Raw genomic sequence first — 25,301 nt, forward strand, 5'->3', positions numbered from 1 at the left:
ACGAGAAGAGCAATGCCAGACCGGCTCATCTGGGCTCCACCCAGTCTGGGTAAGGGATCTTGAGGAAGGTGTTGACTTTTTTTACACGTTTTCTAAAATGGGTCTAAAAAATTTAAATGTCCTAGACAAATGTCTGATACATAATAAGTGGCCTCTCTTGCTGTCTGTTGTTATCATGGAGGCGTGACATGGGTGCAGAGCAGGAAGAATCACCCCAGGATGCAGGGGCAGGTTACGCTTCAGTGAATGGTGGTAAAGATCAGAAGCATGGGGAGCGGGGCAATGAGGAGGGGGGAAATGCGCATGGGGGTGCTGTCACATTCAAGAGGATAAGGAGAGATAATGGGAGGGTGGTGGCTACAGAGCATGTGCAAACAAAAGTTTGAGCAGCGTCTTCTAGAGTCAGTGGGTGGCCATCCAGATGGACAGAGCCCGAGGGGTTCTTGTGAAGGGCAGTGGGAACAAGGCAGAAAGGCATGTTGAGGCCAGCTCATGGAGGAACCTGAAGGCCAAAGTGGGAGGTTTGGTCATGCTGGAGATTTTTGAGCAGCACTGTGAAAAGCTGGACCCCGTGTCATGCGGAGAACGTGAATCTGAATCGGGGCATAGGAGGGGCCAAAGGAGAGAGATTAATGAGGCAGCGGGGCAGTACCATCTCTCCTGGATGGACTCGGCTGCCTCTGTTGGAAGCCAGAGGCTCTGGCTACAGCCCTGCCCTCCCCTTCTGCCTGCCACAATCCGATCATCACCCCAAGCTCAGGGCTGATCAGCGGGTCTCCCACCTCCAGGACGCTGACAAGAGATTCTGGCGGTGCTCCCAGGGCCTGTGGCAGGCGAACGGGCACATCACGAAGGGGCCCCAGGGCTGAAAGATAAAAGGAACTGAAAGGTCCTCCAGGCTCTTGTCTGTGGCTTTTGTTACAAGAAGGATCGGGAGGTTGGCAACCGAGGGAGAGTGTATGAGTCCCCATTCCTGGCCTTGACCCATCGGCTGATGGGACCCCTGCCAGGCTGGACATGCTGGCAAACTTTGTCTAGGTCTAACACAAAGTCACATGGGGATAGAGACACAGGCTTGTGAAGCGTTCGATGTGAGCGTGCGGTAAAGTGTGTTGGTATTTCGTAAGGGTTTGGCACGTTTTCGGAATGATTCTGGCTGTCTGCCCAGCTCTGAGTTTCCTGTTCATAGCTCCCCACATGTGTCACTGCTGAGGATTAAAGCCCACATAGGCTCTGACACAGACGTCACTCAGAGTCTCCTTTCAGCCGCGGTAAAACTGGGTCTGCTGACAAGATGTGAGGGACACCTCTTGGGCTGCACGGACCAGACCCAAAGCTCTCTGGAAAAAGAAAAGAGGAATTAGCAAGTCTCTCTAGGGCTGACTTCAGAATGCACTTTTGTTTTCTCAGTTGACTTATTTGGGGGAACAAACGCTGTGGGCTTACCCTCCAAGTCACCGCCTTCTGCGAGGCCAGCCATCCCCAAATGTCTCCACGATGAAGAAAGGAGATGGTAAGATGATGAATTGCACTTCTGGTTTTTGGTCCCGTGTTTCCCCCTTGTTTTCTTTTTGCTTGCTTCTATACGGATGAAAGATTTAGGAGGGACAAAAGGCTTTGATAAAACTGATCATGTTATGCTGTTCGTTGAAAACAGGATTTTAAGAATTTCTTGGAGTTATGTGGCTCTGTAGGCATATTTAACCTTAAGATGTGTCTGTGAGTCATATTAAAAGATCGCCTCTGATAATGCATATTTTACTCTATGGAAGATTAACTATGAAAGATGTGGGAAATATATTTTATAACTACACAGTACTTAGAAGCCATAAATAGTTGCATGACGGTTGGTAAATTGTGGGGTTTAAGTGAACAGTATTATAAATAAGAATCTTTTAAAAATGTTGTTGCTGATGTTAGAATTAAGACTTATTTGATCACTTGCCATTAAAATTTGTCAGTTTGAGAGGGGCACAATCTGGCCCGATGTTTGACTGAAGGCATTGCGTTACTATTAACAGATACCCACTGGTTGCATTTAAAGTTATAATGTGTTGTATTAGCAAGGCTTGTATGTGTTTCCTCCAGTAAGGGCTTAAAATGTCATTTTAAAAGCACAGCATTTTTTTTCCCCCAAGGCTTAACAAATGTTACACCCAGAGCTGTAAGGAAAACTCTCAGAAGAGATGATAAACAATGTCCAGTATTTTTTTATTAGACACGCTTGACTTTTATAATCCTATCAGTAACATTGTTGTGGGAAAGAATAAGAAAATGGGACAGAATCTGGAAGATTAAAGATAGGAAATGAGAACACAAAAAGGAGAGCAAAATGAGGTTTACTGTTCAAGACATTCAATTCGATTGACAACTCCTTACTTTTATGCAAAATGCTAGTTGGCGCTGTGGTGAACAGAGCCTGGGGAGCTGGGTTAGGGAAGGATGTTTCAGATGGTGCAGCTTGTTTGTGAATCCCGCTACCTGCTCACAGACTGCTGGAGACCACCGCGTGTGCTAGAGGCCAAGGGAGGGTTTGTGCTCCCTGGAAACGTGTGGATCTGTTGGGGAAAGGAAGAAGATAATGCTGCCCAGAAGGAGCAGAGAGCACTTCTTGAGATGAATTTAATCTTCCTAATTCTGGTGATGAATTTAGAGCGATACTTATGGCCTTTTTCAAGTCAGCGTGCTATTGCTAATCTTCTCTCCCACAACACCTTCTGGGCACACGCCTGCTTGCTTACTTAGGAGAAAACCTTGCCGGGCATGGTCAAGGAATGGCTGAAATTCACTTCTAAACTATCCCTTGCAAAACTGACAGGGCTAGCACATCCTCACTGTCAGAAATAAAATAAAGGACATATAGATTAGTAAATAAGATGAAAGATAAAAACCTATCACTGTGAGATAAACGCTCATTTCTTTCTACAAAAGTTGTTTGATCACATTATACAGAGAGTTTATTAAGTCATGTTGGTAGGTACTAGAGTGTTTTCTATTATCAACATCACAAAACCAATGTACTTATAATGAAACCTTTGTGTCTCTTCTTGATTATTTCCTTGGACTATATTCCCAGAGGGAAAACTGTGGGGTCAAAGGGCATGAGCATTTTTGAAGCTCTTGATCCCTGCCACTAAATTTAATCTAGGAAAGTGCTATTAATTGACACTCCCTCCAGCACTGTATGAATACCATTTTACCACACTTTCACCAATGTTGGGTTTTGGCTTTTTTTTTTAATAAATGTGCTAATCTGATACCTGGCAAAGGCTATTTTGTTTCTTGATTTGTTTTAAGGGAAGGCTTTGTAATACCTTTCCACTTCCTATTCTGCCCCTTTGGGTTCAGATTCTAGTCTTTTTTGGTTACTCACAGCAAAGCAATCATTTCTTACAGTAACTTATGCCAACCTAATTTCTGGGGACTTTGACCTCATTTGGTGTCGCTCAGCAGGCCTGCTGAGAGTGTGGGGACTCGGATGCTTTTACTCTGACTTTCTACTATTTGAACAACCCAGGGCAAAACTCAGTCTTTATGATTTTATTTCCTTTTTGTCTATAAAATTTAAAGGTAAGGATTGACATTTCATCCCACCACACGATTGTACTGGGAACAGAGATGAGACAGAGGAAAGTTCTTTGAATAGAAAAGAAGTGAAAAATATAAAACGGTACAATTACGATTGCTGTTATCATGAAGTTTATTTGTATTCTCATCTTATAAAGTATGTAGTGTTTGGAGAGCTGCATGCTGAAATTTTGACCATGTGTTCTAATTCTAGACTTGGAAAGTGTGTGTGTGTGTGTGTGTGTGTGTGTTGCAACATATTTCTTGGTTCTTGGATTCAGTGCTAGCATTTGGTATGTTCCAGCAGCACATGGAGATACTTTAGATGGAAGATGGTTTCTATTTTGTTGCTTACTTATCTCACTTGCATGCAGGACGGCACACCATTCTTCTTAGATTGCGTTGTTGTTGACCACTTGCTTTGCTCAGTTCTCCTTCTCAAAGGCGGGACTTGTTTATATGTGTTTCTCTCCCTAGCGCCTGGTCTGGGGTCTGATACCGAGCGGGGGCTCAATGAATGTTTCTAGAATGAGTCCACAGAAGGGAGCTAGGAACATTGTTACCTAACTCTGCAGGGAAAAGAATTTCTTAAAAAGGAATCACAGAAGATTTTGAAAATGGAGATTTTTCTGGGGCAGGTTGATGATTTTGTTTAATTTCATTTCGGTTGGTGCCCATTTTTATTGAGTGAACCTTTAAAGCTCTTCATGGATATTAAGCAAATGAATACAAGCCAAGGGTAGAACCAGGAAAATGGAGATCATAACTTGTAAGTGTAAGACTCATGAACTTGGTGTGAGGATGAAATGTGTTACAGGGGGGTACAGAGTTTCACTCTGACCCCCAGCTCAGTGCTAGGCTGTTAGAATCAGAACCAAACTGATAGCAATTGTTTGAACTTGGTACCGGATAAATAATAATGATGGCTAATACTTAATATGTGAGATCTGGTTTTAAGCGTTCATTGATGAGGTAGTCATTGTTATGATCTTATTTTGCAGATTAAGAAGCTGAAGTACAGAGAAGGGATTTGCCCAAAGTCACACCACTAGTCAGTGCACAGCTGGGATTCATGACGCAGTCTTACTTAGAGTCCACAGGTTGGTGGGGGTAGGGTTGACTGAACTCTAGAGACAACGGCATATAGGTTTGGGACCACTGATGATGTCTGTGCTCTTCACTTGGGTACATAGTCACCATTTATTGAGTTCCCACTAAGGAACATGTGCTGATCTGGGTTCTTGCCTCATTATGTCTAATCTGTTCACAACCTTGCAAGATTGGTATCATATACCTGCTCAAGGACCAAACCCACTGAGACTCTGAGAAGCTCAGTAAGTGGCCCAGAGGTGATGAGATGAGCTAGTGGTGAGAGGTGCCCATCAATCTATACCAAGTCTATTAAACTTTCTAGCCTATGTGCTGCACTGCTCTGGACAATTGAGTGCTGATGTGCTTGATTCTTTATCCAAAAGTGCTGAGTCCAGTTCTACCTTTGGAGGTGCTGGGCCTGGAAACTCAGCCAATCCATCCTTCACTTGAGGATAGTGGGGAGGTGGGGGGCTCTGCCTTGGTCTCTGAATCTATGTGGGCCATTGTGAAATGGTACCTGAAGTTGATTTTCGGGCCGACATTCCCAGGCAGGATTATCCAATTTATGACCTCATCCTAGACACGTTGAGTGTTTAATATGTAGGGACACTTTCCTTATACGTTTTAACCATTGAGCCCCCAATTCTGCACTAAGAATGTCCAAAAAATGTCTCCAAGGAGGATGGGACAGAGTAAGGCAAGTTCTAGCTTGGGAGCGGAGGCCGGCTGTTTTCTCCCAGGAAACTTACCTATCTTTTCTTTGTTTAGTTGTTCCAGCTAGAAGATGGGCATAAGAATATAATTCAAAATAGTATTTTACACAATTTGCTATTCAACTTTTCAGTAAGATTTTGGAATTTAAAAATACTTTTCAGCAAGGGGCGCCTGGGTGGCTCAGTTGGTTAAGCATCTGACTCTTGATCTCAGTTCAGGTCTTGATCTCAGGGTGGTGAGTTCAAGCCCCATGTTGGGCTCCACGCTGGGCATGGAGCCTACTTAAAAAAATTTTTTTCAACAATTAACATAGAGTTTGTGTACTTTTGAATAGTTAACACACAATTTAAAAGGCTATTCAGTGAAGTCTTTCCTCTCCCTTTTCCCCAGACACCTCTTTCCCTCTCTTTCACCAACAAGTAGCTAAGTAACTGTTAATAATTTTTTCCCACCTTTCCCACACTGTATTAGGGTTCTCCAGAGAAACAAGAGCAACAGGAGATAGCTACATCAATCTCCTATTGGTTTTATATGTAAAATTGGGTGTATCATTGGGATATTTTGAGAGAGAGAGAGATGAAGAGAGAGAAAAGAGATTATGAAGTATTGGCTCAAGTGGTTATGGAGGCTGAGAAGTCCCTTCATCTGTTGTCTACAAGCTGTAGACCCAGGAGAGCACATGGCACAGTTCTAGGGCCCGAGAGCTGTAGAGCCAAAGGTGTAGATTCTAGTCCAGGTCTGAAGGCATGAGAACCAGGAGCACATAGGGAAAATAGATGTCTCAGCTCAAGTAGTCATGCAAAGTGAATTCAACCTTTCTCTGCCTCTTTGTTCTATTTCAACCCCCAAGGGATTGGATGATGCCCACCCACACTGGGGAGAGCCTTCTGCTTTACTCAGTTCAAAGGCCTGTCTCTTCCAGAAACCCATTCACAGACACACACCAGCTAATTGGGCTCAGTCAAATCAACACATAAAATTAGCCATCACACACACTAATGGTTTATACTCTTCTGTACCCTGTTTTGTATGCGCATCTAACGAGGTGCATTTTTAACCTTTCGGTGGACTTTTTTTTTTTTTTTTTAAGATTTTATTGCTTTATTTGACAGAGAGACACAGCGAGAGAGGGAACACAAGCAGGGGGAGTGGGAGAGGGAGAAGCAGGCTTCCCGCTGAGCAGGGAGCCCCATGTGGGGCTCCATCCCAGGACCCTGGGATCATGACCTAAGCCGAAGGCAGACGCTTAATGACTGAGCCACCCAGGCACCCCTTTCAGTGGACTTTTAAGTTGTTTGCAATCTTTTGTTCTTACAACCAGTGTTGCAATGAATAACAGCGTCGTCTGTGTCATTTTGCAGAAGTGCAAACAAGTGTGTTTATTGGCTAAATTCCTAGAAGTGGAATTGCAGGCCAAGGACTTAGGAATTTGTGATTTTGATATGTATTTCAAAACTGCCCATCCACCTCCCTCCTAAATAATACTTCTGGGAATGTTAGAGAGCATGTTTCCCCATGCGCTTGTCAACATAGGATGCTAGCCAACTGGTTTTTATTCAACTTTTGTGGTCTTTTGTGGGGAACAGGTTGATTCAGTGTGTTTTTAAAATTTTCATATCTCATTTCATGATGGAGGTTTCTTTATTTAGACTTTATTTTTGACAGCAGTTTTAGGTTCACAGTGGAATTAAGGGGAAGGTATAGAGATTTCCCATGTATGTTCCTCTCCCCCCCATTATCAATAGGATCCCCCACCCCAGGGTGGTACATTAGTTATAGTTGATGAGCCCACACTGACACATCATTATCACCCAAAGTCCATGGTTGATTGTAGGGTTTTCTCTCGGTGTTGTGCCTTTTATGGGTTTAGACAAGTATATAATGACATGCATACATCATTACAGTATCATACAGAGTATTTTATTGCCCTAAATGTCCTCTGTGCTCTACGTATTCATTCTCCCCACTCCCAGCCGAAACCCCTGGCAACTACTGATCTTTTTACTGTCTTCATCGTTTTGCCTTATCCAGAATGCCATATAGTTGGAATCAAGGAATGAATAGTCTTTTCAGACTGGCTTCTTTTACTTAGTAGTATGCATTTAAGTTTCCTCCGTGTCTTTTCATGGCTTGATAGTTCATTTCTTTTTAGTGCTAAATAATATTTCACTGTCTGGATGTACCACAGTTTATTTGTCCATGCATCTACTCAATAATATGTTGGTTGCTTCCAAGTTTGGGCAATTAATGAATAAAGCTCCTATAAATATCTATGTTCAGGTTCTTGTGTGGATGTAAATTTTCAACTCTTCTATGTAAATACCAAGGCACACAATTTCTGGATTGCGTGGTAAGTCTGTTTTTAGTTTTGTAGGAAACTGTCTGTCTTCCAAAGTGACTATGCCATGTTGTATTCCCAGCAGCAATGAATGAGAGTTCCTGTTGCTCCATATCCTCACCAGCATTTGGTGTTGTCAGCATTCTGGATTTTGGCCATTCTAATAGGTGTGTAGCGGTATTGGGCTTGTTTTAAAAATTGTGATCATAATTTTGGTTCGCTCAGTGATTGTTTTTTGAGGCCTTGCTGGGTGTCTAGCCATGGGATGCTGTAGTGGCTGAGGGTGATCTGGCTGCTGCCTGCAAGGGCCACACAAAACAACTGGGCAGCAGTATGTATTACACCCATAGCGATTAGTACCATGAAAGAGGCAGGCTGGTGCTAAGATGGTGACTGATGAGCCAAGATCTGCCTTAGCCTGGTGGTGGGAGTCCTGGTGGAGGAGGGTGAGTTCAGAGGCACACAGGTGGAAGGCAGAGGGAACAAGTGATGTAGAGCCCTGTTGGAGGAACAGGAGAAGACATGTACAGGGCTGGCCAAGTGTGCGGGAGGGGGTTGGAGGTGAGCTTGGAAACAGGGGCAGGGGGCAGATCACTGTGGGCATTTGAGGTCACTGTCAGGAGATTGGATTTTATTCTGAATTTCGGGGAGTCTTCAGTTATGGGCTGGAAAGATGGTGGCAGAGTCTGTCAAATCTTACACACGCACATAGACTATAAATGCTCACCTGGGTGATGGATGCCGTGGGGAGAAGTCATTGTATTTGCCCCAAGAGATAGTGACATGGGTGACCTCTGGTAGAGGGCTGGCTGGCACCCAGGATGCTTCACTCTCTTGTCCAGCCATGAATTCCTGTGTGTGTTTGACAAGTGACAAAAGCTTAGTCTAAACATGTCCACGGAGACATACCACCAATACACATTATACCTCTCCCAGAGATAAAACTCAGTTTACAAAGGCCTTCTCCTTCATTATCTCACACCTTACTAAATTAACTGATCATTTTGACAAATTGTTGTTGCCATGTCCAGTCTGGGCTAGGCCCTGTGCTCCATGCTCTTGAGAGGAAGAGGAAGAGGAGGTGGGAGGCAAAATAGAAAAGATTTAGAAAATGAGCAGCAGCTTACAGTCCGGCTTTGAGACCGAATCAAATGTCAATAACCAAAAGGAAGGCAGGAAAGAAACAGCAAAAGTGCCCTGCCACTTCTGGGTTCCAGAGGAGGACTCTGGCTTGGCAGTGTGGGCCACTCGTGTGCCCGAGGGTCGGCTTCGTGCTGAGGACCCCTCCCAGGACCAGAGCTTCTCCCACATCCTTCCCTGGAGGTACAGGTAGTGTTATCATTCTAACTTCAGAGGTGAAGAATCGAGAGCTTTCCTCAAGGACACTGAGTGGGCCAGGGGCAGAATGGGACTGTCCTCTGAGCACTGAAGCCATGATTTTCTGTGGTCCAGAAGAGAGCAAATTCTAAGTTTTATTCTCTGGGGAAGGCCCTGAGGAGAGGGCTTCTCTCTACTATGTATCCTCTTGCACTCTGGTCCCTCTGGTTCCATTCTAATGGAGTTGCTTTGCTTATGAGTCTGCAGTGCTGGGAGAGTCCCGCAGAAGGGGTGTGGGTGGACCATAGCCTCAGGTGCCTAATGGTAAGGACAGAAGCCAAGAAGCGCTTCCATTTTGTGAAGAAACATAGGGGACCAAGACAAAGTATTGATGATCGGGTGGACTCTCGGGTCGTCTCAGTGGCACAGGTGGTCATTTGTGGCCAGAGCAGAGTGGGGATTAATGTGCGTGTGTGTGTGTGTGTGTGTGTGTGTGTGAGATCTGGGATGAAGGCTCCAGGATCTGTTGGCCCCAAAGAGGTGTGAAGGGATGCAGGTTTCTGTGGACATAGGAACATGGAAGTAGGAAGCAGGAAGACTATGAGGTCAGTTTCTTAACTTAAGCTCAGGAAGCTTCTCCTCTTGGTCCAGGGAAAAGAGGGCAGGTTTGCTTCTGAGAAGAAAGGACTCCTCAGGTGAATTCTAGGTACTCAACCTGGACAGAATCGTCCAATCAAAAGCAACGTGGGGAAGGGGATTGCTAAGTGAGAATGGCAGGTAAGAAAGGCAGCAAAAGGAAAATTTACCAAAAAAAAAAAAAAAAGTCCAGAAACATATTTGTAAAATTTGAAATGTGTCTGTGCTAATTATGATTGAAATAAATATTTTAGGATTCCTAGATTTTTAGGCTTTTGGTTTTCTTCTGTGTTCAGTTGGTCCATAACAATGGCGTGGTTTGCTTTAAAGACTAAAATTTCAGAAAGGATTTTAGCAAGTTTGATGTCTGAAGTATTCCTGGAATGAATGATTGATTGAATGAATGAATGAATGAATGAATGAATCAGTGAATGAATGAATGACATTGCTCTAGAACTAGGTGATGGCATGTTTGTGTCTTTTGTGGATGTCTGCCTCTTTTTATAGTTTGAGGGGGGAAATTATTGGACTGTGCTTATAAAGTATTCCCTATCTTGTTTCTAAAGATGCTGAACCTCTTGACAATGAGTTCCTTCTTGACTGAGGTAAGCAGTGCTGCTTTCGATGACTGTAGCCGCTCAGTCATTTTTGCCAACAGTAAATTCCAACATGGGCGGCAAAACCAACACATTCCAAAGCCATGAGTGCATCCCACCCTAAAACTGATGTGGCTTCCCTAATTCTATTCCCGGAGTTAGTGAGAGGGTAGCACTTGACTGGAAATCCTGGGGCAACTTTCCATAGATCTTTTATTATTATTACTTCATTTGTTGGCTTCTTGATCTCTTCGCTGTGGGCCGACTAGCAGCCGCTCTACCCTGGGAGCACCAACAATGCAGCACCCTGCCGCCCCGCCCCGGTCTGTCTCCTCCCCATGATTGCTGGGTGCTTTTCAGACATTACCTGTGTTCCTTACACAGATTTGGACTGAGGGAGACAGAGACCCAGAGACAGCAGGTGGTTTCTCAAGATGGTAGTGGTTGATTAACAGAATCAGGATATGAACATGTGTCTGGTGGACTCCCAAACTTCTTTGTATTTCATTGTGCTGAAATGATAGGAGAACTTGAAGAAGGGAAACACAAGTGTATGGAATTGTTCTTTTTCAGATGTAGTTAAGGTAGTCATATTTTTATGAGTGTTGCCATTTTTCAGAGTTTGTTCACAGGGAGCATATGATTAAGGCTCCCTCCTTCCACCTCTGATGGGAATTTATCATCCAAATTGGCACATGCTATCTGTAAGCTAATTTTTTAAAAAGGTATTATATGCAAGGGTTATTTTCTATGCTCTGAAATGGTCAGTAGGTAATATTTACACTAAAATCAATACAAAGAAATATATATATAATAGTAAGGTACAAATTAACTTGATAGCTAATTTCTCTGGAATGATTCAGCAGATGCTGCCTGAAGTAGATGGGAGAAACCTGGTTTTTCAAATACTATCATCTGTCCATTAAAGAATAATCTGTATATCAAAAAGGTAACTGATAACAGGTATTGGCAAGACTGTACAGAAAAGGGAAGCCTTGTGCACTGTTGGTGGGAATTTAAAGTGGTATAGTTACTGTTGAAAATAGTATGGAGGTTCCTCAAAAAAATTAAAAGTAGAACTACCAAATGGTCTAGCAATCCCACTTCTGGGTGTGTATCCAAGGAAATAGAAACAGGATCTTGAGGAGATATCTTCACTGCCATGTTTATTGCAGCATTATTCACAATAGCCAAGGTATGAACACAACCTAAGTATTCATCAACAGGTGAATGGATAAAGAAGATGTGGTATATATATGCAACGGGATATTATTCAGCCATGAGAAAGAAGGAAATCCTGCCATATACATATACATCCATATATAACATGGATGAAGCATTAGGCTAAGTGAAATAAGCCAGACAGAGAAAGACAAAGATTGTATGATATCGCTTACATGTAAAGTCTAAAAAAACTGAACTCAGAGCAGCAGAGCAGAGTGGTATTTCCAGGGGCTGAGGGGAAATGTGAGGGAAGTGGAGAGATTTTGATCAAAGGATAAAAACTTCCGGTTATGAGATTGACAGTTTTGGGGATCTAAGGTACAACATGGCGATTATAGCTAATGTATCATATTACATACTTGAAAGTTGTCAAGAGAGTGGATCGTAAATGTTCTCACCACAAAAAAGTAGTGGTAATTATGTGTTGGGTTGGAGGTGTTAGCTCATGCTATGGTGGTAATCATTTTGCAATATATAAATGTATCAGATTAGTACCTTGTACACTTTAAACTTACACAATGTTATACTGATACACATATACATTACACAGTTATATTGATGTACATATACATACACATATAATGTAGCTGGGAATGCAAAGACTCATGGGATTTCTTTCCTAGAAGGAAAATACAATATATAATTAGTATAATCAGTGGTGATAGACTGTGTGCTTAGATTTCGTTGATTTAAAAAATCTCATGTGAACTTGCCATGACTACCTCTTTTGAATACATTTCCCCAAGGATTAAGCATTTCTCTAGATGAACGCAGTGGGTTACTGAGCTGACTCACAAGGAGAAAGGGAGGTTATGGTTTTGCTATTGTAATAATGTGGGAAATTACACCCAACATCACTCACCATGCTTGAGTATTTATCATTAACCTCAAATTCTGAGATTTATTTAACTGCAAGATCAGAGATCAAAACTTCTTTTTCCGCATTGAAATTGTTAAGAATGCTGGTAAGATAATGTGACAAGTGTACAGAAACTATGTTCACAGGAAAGTGAAAAATGCTGGGGGAGGAGGGGAGGGGTGGTGGAGACAGGCACTTCCTTGAGTCTGGAACTGATGTCCAAATTGTAAATTATTGTTTTAGAGAAACCTGTTGTGTGTCCCTGAGGCTGAACTCTCTCTTCCTTTACCTGGCCACAGTCTGCTGGGGCCCTGTAGAAAATGGGTTTTGCTGTGTTAGTGAACCACAGTTTTGTACAAATAGAATAATCCAGGTCTGCTGGATAGGATCACCCTCTATGGTCTAGGCCAGTGGTCATCAATCCTGGCTGCGTGTTGGAATCACCTGGGGAGCTTTAAAAAAATACTGCTGCCCGGGTCCCACCATCCGAGGTTCTGATGTGATTGGTCTGGGTCTCAGCATAGGGATTAAAAAAAACTTAGGTGGTTTTACCATGCAGCCGGTATAATGTGGGTTGAGAACCACTGACCTGGGAAGTAGACAGCCATAAATTCAGTAAATTACATGAATAAACAAGAAGCTGGCTAGAACAAGGCATTCCAGAGTGATTGCCAAATCCTACCTGCTGGGGGAATTGAGGTCCATTTCCCAGAAAACCTTGTCCCCAGAAGTTATCAAAGGCTCTCTCTGTCCCGTCCGTGTGGTTTGAATTTTCTAAGGCATGGTGGGCATCGTCGTGTAAATGTCGCTGCTGTCATTTATTTGGCAAAGATGCAAATGTCTACTCAGTTCAAGCTACAGTCAGTCAGAGAAAGAGCCTACCTTCAAGCATTTGAGTATCAGGGGAGTGAAGAGCTCATGTAAAATGAAATTGGGGGTTGCCAGTGCCATCAGAGGGCGGGAGGTGAAGCCAAGCATTCAGGGGAGTGGGAGAGAGTAGTCCCCCCTTTCCCCTGGTTGGAGGGGTGGGGAAACCCTCTGGAAGGAGCGCACAATATTTGGGAAGGACTTGGAAGGGTGGGGAGGAGCGCTTGAACTGGAGGAGGAAGGGTGACATTCTTGGGGGAAGGAAAGAGGTAGCCCCTGGGAAAACTGGCAAGGAGGCAAATGTCTGCAAAGAGGTAGAGTCAGGGGAGAGCAAGGTGGCTCTAGAACCTGAAACCGAGTGATCTGGCTTCATCCCAGGAGCAGTGGGGGACCCTGCACAGCAGGGTTTGACTGCCAACGTTGAAGCAAAGGGCAAGTAGGGGCTTGCCTACTATTACTTATTCAGCTAACATGGATCGTTCGGAAGAAAAGTGTGTTTTGGTCTAACCATCCATTTTGACGGGGTGAGAAAGAAGCCCACATAGGTTACACAGGCCGGTTTTGCTTTGACAAGTGGGTGTATTGCATTCAGGTGGTTCAGACTTTTCTTTAATCTCCTTCTCTCTAGCTTCTACTGCTTCCTTTGTTCCTCCCCAGTCCTCCTGAGGAAGAAATGTAAGAACTTCCCCCTTTCCACCCCCACCCCCACATGATCTTGTCTAAAGTAGTAGCAGCGAAACTATGAATATAAAAAGATTAGGTATGTTTCCTTTGAGATTCTTTGGAGTGTATTGCTTCTTGGAAAAACAAACTCTTTAATGGATGAGAGAAAGAACAGGGGCATATGAATCGTGAAGGTGACTGGGTAGACGATTTTCTGTGATTTGTCCCAACTTTGAATTTGTGGTGTAAACCACAAATTGTAAAGTCATAAACAAGAATAATCTTTCTATAAAATTTTAATATTAGAATTCCATCAAATTATACCCTGTTCTTGAACGGATAAACTTTAAGCTTTTTGTCATTTGTAGAAATATGAATCCGAACTTCTACACTAATCAATAAATATTTAATTCCTCAGCAGTGGAAAAAAAAAAGATTGGGTATGGCCATTAAGAGGTTTGATGGTTAGCATGGTATTTACTTAACAAATTGGGACCACATTGGCTGTTAAGTAGATATGGCAACTTTTTTTCTTCTTCTTCTTTTCAAAATACAAAAATAAAATGTAAACGTAAGCTAGATTTTGGAATAAACGGCCAACACACTTCTGCAAATGATGTTTCTGGATTAATTTTATTTTATTTTATTTATTTATTTTTTAAGATTATTTATTTATTTATTTGACAGAGAGAGACACAGCGAGAGAGGGAACACAAGCAGGGGGAGTGGGAGAGGGAGAAGCAGGCTTCCCACTGAGCAGGGAGCCCGATGCGGGACTCGATCCCAGGACCCCGGGATCATGACCTGAGCTGAAGGCAGTCGCTTAACCAACTGAGCCACCCAGGCACCCCTGGATTAATTTTATTGCATCCAAATGTTCTTCAGTGTATTTTGGGAATTTTATTTATAAGAAAGTCTCTAAGTGCTGCTAGTACATCAGCCTAAAAGGGGAGTAGACACCACTCTCCCTATAGTTGAGATCACTTTGTCTAAGTCTGACTTTAAGGTGTCAAAATAGTATTTACTGAGTGCTTTGCATTGTGTTAGACACGTTGGAGGATACAAAAAAATTTAAAAATAAAAATAAAATTAAATTAAAAGGATGGCCATTGTCCTGAAAACCGCTTGAGTTTGCTTTTTTCTCCCTTTCTCCCATTGGAAGGAATGGGAGAAATCAGGAAATCATGTTAGCAGACTTTCTATACTCGATCCTAGTGTGTTTATGACCAGGCTACATTTTTCTTTTCTTTTTTTTTTTTCTGTTTCAAATTTTTATTTAAATTCTAGTTAGTTAACATATGGTGTAATATTGGTTTCAGGAGCAGAATTTAGTGATTCCTCACTTACCTATAACACCCAGTGCTCATCATAACAAGTGCCCTCCTTAATGCCCATCACCCATTTAGCCCACCCCCCACCCACCTCCCTTCAGCAACCCTCAGTTGGTTTCCTATGATTAAGAGTCTCTTATGTTTGCTTCTCTTTCTCTTTTTTTCTTTCCCATATGTTTTTTTTTTCTTTCCCATATGTTCATCTGTTTTGTTTCTTAAATTCCACATATGAGTGAAATCGTATGATATTTGTCTTTTCCTGTGTGACTTATTTTGCTTAGCATAATACTCTCTGGCTCCATCCACGTCATTGCAAATGGCAAGATTTCATTCTTTCTTATGGCTAAGTAATATTTGACTGTATATATATACATATATATATATATATGTATATATATGTATATATACATATGCCACATCTTCTTTATCCATTCATCAGTTGATAGACATTTGGGCTCTTTCAGTAATTTGGCTATTGTTGATAATGCTGCTATAAACATCAGGGTGCATGTGCCCCTTCGAAACTGTATTTTTGTATCCTTTGGATAAATACCTAGTAGTGCAATTGCTGGATCCTAGGGTAATTCTATTTTTAACTTTTTGAGGAACTTTTATACTGTTTTCCGGAGTGGCTGCACCAGTTTGCATTTCCACCAACAGTGTAAGAGGGTTCCCTTTCTCCACATCCTCACCAACATCTTTTGTTTCCTGTGTTGTTAATTTTAGCCATTCTGACAGGTATGAGGTAGTATCTCATTGTAGTTTTGATTTGTATTTCCCTGATGATAAGTGATGTTGGGCATTTTTTCACGTGTCTGTTGGCCATCTGTATGTCTTCTTTGGGTAAATGTCTATTCATGTCTTCTGCCCGTTCCTTAACTGGATTATTTATTTTTTGGGTGTTGAGTTTGAGAAGTTCTTTATATATTTTGGATACTAACCCTTTATCAGATATGTCATTTGCAAATATCTTCTCCCATTCTGTAGGCTGCAAAGGTCTTGTCAATTGTTTCCTTTGCTCTGCAGAAGCTTTATATTTTGATCAAGTCCCAGTAGTTCATTTTTTGTTTCCCTTGCCTCTGGAGATGTGTCTAGTAAGAAGTTGCTATGGCTGAGGTCAAAGAGGTTGCTGCCTATGTTTTCCTCTGGGATTTTAAAGGTTTCCTGGCTCATAGTTAGGTCTTTCATCCATTTTGAATTTATTTTTGTGTATGGTGTAAGAAAGTGGTCCAGTTTCATTCTTCTGCATGTTGCTGTCCAGTTTTCCCAACACCATTTGTTGAAAAGACTGTCTTTTTTCCATTGGATATTCTTTTCCACTTTGTTGAAGATTGGTGGGCCATAGAGTTATGGGTCTCTTTCTGGGTTTTCCATTCTGTTCCATTGATCTATGTGTTTGTTTTTATGCCAGTACCATACTGTCTCGATGACTACACAAACTACATTTTTCTAGATAAAATTTGCACATCTATATTTTCTTATTTCTGCTTCTAATTGTTCTCATATTTATTTGTTATTGCCATAGGTGTTTGACCTAGTTTGAAAGAATCTAGTGATAAATAGGGAAGGGGAAAAAAAACACTTTAAAAAGATAATGCTATTTCCATATGAATCTTAGATACATGACAAAGTAAATATTGTAAAGTCTTAGTTTTAACTTCTTGGTTTTAAATATTGGGAAGTAATGTCCCAAATCTCATCAAACACACATCCAATTTTGGATGGGGAAGACATCCTGACTCTACACTTAAAATTGTAGCACCTTCTCCACTTCTCTTTGGGGGACCAAAAATAACAACGCAAAGCACCTACCATGAGCCAACTACCACAATAGCCACTTTACCTGTGCTTTCGCCATCCTGGCAAGGTGAGGGAGGGGGGGACTGAAGCTGATGTAGCCCAGCTGGAAAGAGTAGAGCTGGAGGCATCTTGGTCTCTCTTATCGGTGGGTTAATGCCCTTTGTGGCGTCCCCATACATGGTAGTTTCTTGCTTGGCTCTCTTGTTGACATCACAAAATCAAGTGGTTGCATATATTACTGTTAGTTACCTCCGACTTCTCAGACTATTAAACAGCCGCCAACATTTCTCTTCAGTTACTTCTAGACTCGAAGAGCTGTCTTTGAGTCTCCATCCTAATTTTCTTCTGGCTTGTTCCCTGCTTATTTGTTTATGTAGGTGAGTCTCACCTTGTGCCTCGGGCACTTGAGGCAGCTTATTGTGTGTTTACTTGTGTCCAAGTCTGTATGGCCCCTCGGGGTTGTGTAACATGGGCTTCTCAGAAATGGCCTTTGTGGGTGGAGGACACTGCTGGGCAGAAAACATTTACTCTGTTCCAAACACTTGAGTTTCAAGGGTTATCCTCACTTATTAAGACTTTGGAAAAGTGCCAAAGCTGCTACTTCCTGGGAGTTACCCATCAAACTCAGTCCTCTGGCGTGGTAAAGAACGTTTTGCAATGTATCAAGAAAAAAAACATATATATACATATACATATGTATATATACATTATATGTGTGTGTGTGTGTGTGTGTGTATATATATATATATATATATATATATATATATATATATTGCTCCAAATAAAAATACAACTCTGGAAGCAAAGAAAAAATTTGCCAGAGGATAATGGTAAAAACTGTAACGTCATGCTGAAGTTAGGTTGGACCTTCTTTTCAATAACTCAAGCATACCTAATTACAACATAAGCTCCTTACTGCACTTCAAAAATATGCCTTTGTCCAAGGAGGGTTTCCCTTTGTACTCTCCTGTGAAGTTGGAATATTTATCATGGAAACCACATTGAATTTCCTTTGGTATATCGAAAATTAGGAAACAAATTATATGCAGTTAGTAGGTTATTGTTTCAAACATAACGGCATCAGATTAACTTCCGGAACAGAAATCCGGATGACACCATCTCACAAGGCAATTGTAACATTCATTTAAGCCCCAGGTGTTGAGAAAGATGTCAGGTACACCTGGTGCCAGATGTCCTTCTCAGTTTAGCAGGGACAGAGTTTGGAGTATTAGTGGGAATGACATAGTAAGCGCAGACCATTTGCTCTTAGCTGTGCAGGTGGATTTTAGTTGGAAATCATTCTCATGGCCATAAATCCCTTCAGAGAACTCTGTAAAGGCTCCTTTGGCAACGCAGGTGGACAAACGGTTTTGTCTGAACTAGCTCAATCAGAGTTTCCTCCTGAGGTCTTAAAGCTTTCAGTTACCACCTCAGTATAACTAACTTTCACGTGCTTATTTGACTTGATCAACTTTCATCTCCGTCATGTGGTCTTTCATGTGAAAATACTTTAGCACAGAGACTTTGATGTGTGTGTGATGTGAGCCTGTGAATGTTGTGTTTGTTGTATGTTGTTGAATGTTGTTTTTGGGGTGTGTGTTGTATGAATGTGTTTGTGTGTTGTGTGTATATTGTATGTTGTATGGCTGTGTTGTGTGACTGTTTTTTGTGTGTCATGTGTGTCGGTGAGTGTTGTGTGTGAGTGTATATATTATGTGTGTGTTGTGTTTGTTGTGTGTGTGTTATGAATGTTTTGTGTGTTGTGAATGTTTTATGTGTTGTGAATGCTTTATGTATTGTGTGTATATGGGTTGTGGGAGTCTCCAGTGCCTAGCATGTATTTTAGCAGGTGCTTGGTAATATTTGTTCCATGAAGAAAGGATATAATTCCTTCATAATTCCCATGAAGCTCGCTGACTGTCAGTTCCTTGATGGGAAGGTCTATCTCCTGTTCATTTTTCTGTCCTTCAGTGTTATTCTGAGGGAGGCAATGCTGGCGTAAGATAAGTAAGTGCAGGGGCTCAGATGAGAAATATATATAGTGTAGCTAACCACGGTCTTGCTCTCAAGCTTGGTCTTCCTGAGGCAGACACATTTTCCACATTCACTTTCTCATATACTATAGAGTTTCCTTCTTTATTATGTTTACTGTCTATTGTCTGTCTGCACCCTAGAGAATGTAAGCTCCATGTGGGTAGGGATTTTGTCTGCTTTATTCCCAGATATATCCCAAGTACCTAGAACACTGCCTGGTATGTAGTATGTGCTAAATAACCATTTATTGAATGAATAAATGTAAGAAGAGAGGAGTTCCAGCATGTTGGGTCCAAGTCAAGGTTTTTAGCCAAATACAGGTGTTGTCTCCGTCACAATTTACTTTCAGTCTCAGTAAGTCTTGGTAGATAGCCTTCCAGAGTTTCTCCCTCTTGCTTTTTTTCTGGTCCTCTCCCTAAGGTTGATCTAACACCAATAGGGATTTCTTCCCATGCTGGCATTGTGAAGGGGGTCCCAACCCAAGCTGGCCCTGGTGAGATGTCTCATTCCGCTTGGTCAATGGTGGCAGCCCTGTCCTTGGGTTTCTGCTGCAGTTTGTCTACCGTATGTCTACTGTGGTGTGACAGGTGTCACCTGGGTGTGGGCTATCAAGCTACCCCGTGCTGATACCTCTAAGCCTTGCCACTGCTGCGGATGTGAGGTCCCTGGACTCCACCCATCTTCCTGGTGTCAGGAATTCACTCTGCCCGGTGGCAACTCGCTCAGCTGTGCGACCCTCCTTGGCTAGCCGGAAGCCAGGTCTCACTCTGCACCCACCTTCTCTGAGGGAATTGCCATCTGCCCAAGCTACCTCAAGGGGAGGAGGCCACCCGCCCTCTGACCATAGGTTTCTGCCCCCCTTTCAGATGTGACTGTAGGAGCTGAGCTTTTACTTTCTCCTTTTTCTGTTTCTGTGGGCTCTTCCCATCAGCTTCAGGACGTTCCCCGCCCAGCTGTGTGGTAGAAAGTCTCCGTCACCCGAGTCTAGCACTGCTTAGTCTTCGGTGTATGGATCCAAGGCTGCCTCCCTGACTTTTAAGAGGTGTAGTCCAGTTTGCAGAGCTCCAAATAAATCCCTTTTGTCTCTCAGCAAATCCCGGCACCCTTTTCCAGTACATTTTAAGATTCACCTTGCAATAGATGATGTCATAGTTAATTGGCAGCATTTTTTTCTTTTCTCTTACACATATTACAATGAATGACATTTTAGCTTAGGCTATTGCCTGGTCATGGCCTTAGACTCTGTTCTGGAATTCAAAGATGAGCAATACCTTCTTTGTTCTAGCCTCTGTCTTCCTCTTCCCAAGGTAATGGATGCCTCTTCTTCAAAGGTATGAAGCCACCAGGCAAGCAGACACAAAGGGTGACCCAGAAAAAATATATGTTGTTTATATATTCAAGAAATATAAATCCTAGTATATAGGATCATTCTCTGAATTAATATAAATGGGATAGGAACAACTTAATGCAATAGATTGGCTTCCATGCTGTACCCTGGAATGCAGCCAAAGAAAATATGGCCCCATCTCAGAGAAGTCCAGCCTGCCATAGAGCAAAGACATAAGGACTCCCAGACAAATGGGGCAAAGCCCACCTAGGCTGTGGGCCAGTCACAGTCCCTGAGAGGTCCTGGGGCAGGGTGAGGATGAAGACCCCCAAACTGATGCCATTAAATACTAGAATAACCCTCCTGTCTGATTCCTTGATCATTCAGAACACTTCTGATGATATCTTGGTTTCTCAGTGTGTCCTTCCTGGAAGAAGAAAATGTATTATCAGTAAATAATAATACCTTGTCCCTTTGGCAGTCCTCTCTCTGTCTCTCTGCTGCTCTCTGTGCACCCCCCCCCCCCCCCCCTAATTAAATAAAGGACATGAAATATAGAAAAGCCAAATCTTGCAAAAAAACCAAATCTAAGAATCTACGAAAAAAGTCTGATAAGAATGAGGGCTGTCAGCTAGATGTTGATTACAGGCAATAGGAGTTGGCAACGGCAAGAGCCACTGGCATGTTTAAATGAATTAAACTTGCTCAAGCAGAAAGGAAGAAATTAGTCAACATTCACAAGTGCCTCCGGGAACCCAAGGGCAGGGAAGCAGCCTGGCTCCTAGAAGGGCCGAACCAGCCTTGGCGGCGGGGGCGGGCGGGGGTTGTCTTTCAGCGTCTGAAGGAGTCCCTTTTCATTTTTTGTCTCCACTTCTCGCTTTTCTCTTTCTCTGAAAACTGGCTTTCTTTGCTTCTCTGGTTCATATGGAGGAAAACGTGCCCCCCACCCCCCGCCCCGCATCTCCCAAAGGTATCCAAAGGAGAACAAAACCTCTGTTTTGACTCCATCCATGACACATAGAAATAAGCTCTCTATATTTCAGGCTTGATCCAAAATTCTTGGGAGAGAGCATGTAAATGTTCCAGCTTTGGGTCTAGTGAATACTCTTGGCCCAACCATCCATGGCCAAGAGTATCTCCCTAGGCCTACACCTATGGACTGGAAGTGGGGGTCAGGGAAGTTGGTTTACTTTCCCGAGAAATAAGGGTATGCTATGCACTGAGTAGACACCAACCCAAAGGCATCCATATAAGTACAGAAAGATCGAATGTAGCCTTAAGTTAAATATGCAAGTACATTAGGCTATTTCCTTAAGGTGACATAGTGTCCCAATTCAAGGTGTAGTGATTCAAAGGATGATATAATATAATGTCTAAGTTTCATCAGTCAGAGACATTTAACCACCAATGTATTAATGCCAGGCTACCCCTGTTACATTTGAAGTTGTGTTTTTTATCTTGTTAGGAAGAGCATTGTGAAGTCAACTTTGAGAAGCAAGCTGAGTTTTCTCATAAATACACTTAGTTTCTTTGGAATGAAGAATTCCCAGAATTCCATGCTGAAAGCAAATATGAGTACGTCAAAAGCACATTTACCACAGTTAATGGTAAATGAAAGGGCCAGGGGAGATGTTTCATATATGTGCTTTATATATATGCCACAATAAAATGTTATGGTTGAAAATAAAGTACCCTCATACAATTCCAAGAAAATATAGAAATATGAGTAGAGTGTCTTACATGGATTGTTCTTGGTTGATGGAGAGCGAGGAAGGGGACATAGAAGAAACTGTAGCGGGAAAGGAAAGGAGGGGAGAGGTTGGGGAGGTTTTTGAGTGAGGTTATTTCAGTGGAGCACCCAGATGCTATCCCCACTATTGAGCCAGGGAAAGGTCTGACAAGGGTAACGCAGGAGATGGCAGAGTGCCCATCCTCATAGCCCTTGAGGCTGATGGCTGGAGGCTCTTTCTCAGCTACTCCCCAAACATCTAGAACCCACTGATCACTCAGCATGTGCTGTGTTCTCCCTGCAGAGCAACTTGGTAGGAAAACCACAGTAGAAGATTTACTTTTGCAACTTCATCGTCTTGGCGCGAGAGAATGATTCTGAGCTGAGATTTAGTTTGGCACAGATAATGTTTTTCCCCCTTGGTCAGAAGTCTCAGTAACATTGTTTCTTGGACTGAGGGCTTCCTGGGAGAGTGAAGGGAAGAGTTTTTGACATGGGTTGAGGGCAGTTACAAAGGTGAATTCAGAATTAAGTTGCATTTAGCAGCCAGAATCCACCCGGGGGCACACAGGTGAGAAATGAGAATAAGGAAGATGTTTAAAAAGGTGAAGCACAACATGTTAAGAAGTTTCAGCCTCCCTGTGGCACTTATGGCTCTGGCATGTCCGCCAACCTGGTTGGGTTAAGCCTTTCTCATGGTCTTGGGTGTACTATTTCAAAGCGGGCTCACCAGGAAAGTGGAGAGGGTCTCTCACGGGCGGGGGTGGGGGGTGGGGGGGTTTCCCGTGAATTAAAGACTTCTTTTGTGATGCTTTGGATGTTGCAAAACTTGGAATTTGAAGTGGTTTTCCTAGAAGACTTGTCATTGAATAGGCCACCAAGTGAGATGAAGTCAAGGGTGAACAAATAGACAACAAGGACAAGTCAAAGACAGTAGTGATGTCATCTGCAACCAGTAGCCTTGTTTTGAGGGATGAATTAGATGGTTTTGATCAGTAGTTCTTAACTTCAACGGACTTAATGCTCTTTTTCTTAAAAAATATCTTATAAATGCCCTCTACTATTCTATAATGAAATTTACTGATAACATTTCCTAGCTACACATGATATTAAAAACTTAACGATAGGGGCACCTGGGCGGCTCAGTCAGTTAAGCATCTGACTCTTGATTTTGGCTCAGGTCTTGATCTCAGGGTTGTGGGATCGAGCTCCGTATCGGGCTCCACGCTCAGCACGGAGTTTGTTTGAGATTCTCTCTCTCTCTCCCTCTCACTCTGACCCTCCCTCCCCCATTCTTTCTCTCTAAAATAAATAAAATCTTAAAAAAAAAATTTAACTATATTACCCTAACCATGATGTGAAGGAGAAATGAAAGTTATTCCATATTCAGTTCCATATGTGCAGACATGGGTATGACTGAACCGGAAGACACAAAGAAGTTGTCAGATGCTCGCAGTGACACACAGAGATGTCTGTAATGTGGCAGCTGCAAACACTCTGAGAGGCAAACAGCCTGTCTCCCTGGAGATTCACCTATCATTAGTGGCATTGCCTTTGATGATGTGATTTTCCCCAGTGGTGAAAAATCTTTTTTAAAGTTCCAGAAAAAATAAAGTTCTACTTCCCCTCAATTTTTGTGGTAGCTGCATCTCCACTACATCTTAAAATGGCACAAAAATTACTCTGTGCTTCTTTGAAAAACAGAGTTAGGCTCCAGACTCAGGTTTTATCCACATTCTGGTCTGGTGGGATATTTAAAAGTTTTGTAGGATGGAGGACATTTTATTGTACAGTGCTGTCCTGGGTATTGCAGAACCTCTAGTATCCCCGACTTCTGTCCACTAAATGAAGCACCCGCCCAAAGAAACAACCCAAAGTACTTACATCTAGATTTAAAACTCCCCTAGGGCAAGCTCCACTCCTTCGAAGACCCATTATCTCATAATCATGGGTTGGAAGAGCCCTTGGGGCTATTGTTGGTTAACAGGTGTTGATCTATGGAGCAGTTGGTAGCTCTTTAGTCATACAGATTTCCAGGCACCATCTGTGGTGAGAGTCTGCTCAGGAAGTAGGGCTCTAGAACGTGTATGAGACGCTGGGGCACTGCCAAATGTGGGGCCCACTGACTCAGCCATTTCTCTATCTGATTCATGAGGCCCTTTTCCCATATCTAGGGCCAGTGGCTATCCAGTCTGTGTTGGAAGGAGGAGGGTTTGAACATCAATTCTCTTTCCAGCCCACTTATTAGTCCAAATGTAAGCCATGAATTGGAACAGTTCCTACATAGATCCGTTTTCTGGGTCCTTCCTTGTATACAGCAGTCTGGGAGATGGTTGATTGGTGATTTGGTCTTTAGCTTCTCTGCTGTGCTCATTCCCATGTTCAGACCCCCTCACTTCATCAAGGGTGAGAAACACTTTGCTCCAGGTCTCCATATTGAGAAGTCTGCTGAGTCTGCTCCCCACCTACCCTTAGAAGGATCCAGGACAGATAAGTTGTCTTCATGCTAACAACCTGCATATTCATGCCTAGTGCCTGGTGAGACAAAACAAAGATGGTTGAGAGAACTATACCTGGTTGTGGAAGAGTTGGGGCAAAGAAGATAAAACATTGTTAAATGGAAGGGATGAAAAATACTGAAATCAAACATACAAGAGCCTTCAATATGCAGAATTAAGTGATTCATTCATTCATTCATTCAGTAAATAATTGAAAATGTACCTACGACATGTCAGGCTTTCTTCTAGACAATGGTAGTACAACAGTGAACGATACAGACCCAAACCCTACCCTCTTGGGGCTTACATGTTAGGAGGCATAGACGGTTAAGAACCAAGATCGCAAGGGAATAGAGACAATGAGTTAGATGATACGTGCCCTGAAGCACCAGGAGGGACTTCAGATAGGACACGGGTGTGTGTGCACACTCATGTGTGCACGTATGCATGGGACATCCAAGGGCTTCAGCTACCTCTTTGCCAATGAGGTGGAGAATTTCTTTGGCAATAGTGATTTGGAGGTTAGTAGTGGAGAAAGAACGGGAAAAAGATATTTCAGTTGTCAAGACAGGAAATGATTCAAGTTTTGGTAGAACTTTTTAACAATGAAAAATGAAGAGAAACAGAACAACTTTGGCATGGCAATAATTGAATTTCTGAGTTTACGTAAGGAATGTTGAGAAACTTCTGGTTGCAAACTGACCTTTTG

At 42.5% G+C, this 25,301-nt stretch overlaps 1 protein-coding gene across 1 annotated transcript in view; it reads left to right on the plus strand.

Moving 5' to 3' along the window:
* Window positions 1-1,223: 1,223 nt before the first annotated feature.
* The window catches only part of IL1R1 (interleukin 1 receptor type 1), a 71,961-nt gene continuing 47,883 nt past the window's right edge, over window positions 1,224-25,301 (plus strand). The window contains 2 exon segments of the mRNA XM_035001849.1: window positions 1,224-1,513; window positions 10,231-10,269. Coding sequence (XP_034857740.1) covers window positions 1,511-1,513; window positions 10,231-10,269 — 42 coding nt within the window. The 5' untranslated portion in view covers window positions 1,224-1,510.

The sequence above is a fragment of the Mirounga leonina genome, unplaced genomic scaffold (assembly GCF_011800145.1).
Source record: "Mirounga leonina isolate KUSES-001 unplaced genomic scaffold, KU_Mleo_1.0 Mir_125, whole genome shotgun sequence".
In the NCBI taxonomy this organism is placed as follows: Eukaryota; Metazoa; Chordata; class Mammalia; order Carnivora; family Phocidae; genus Mirounga; species Mirounga leonina.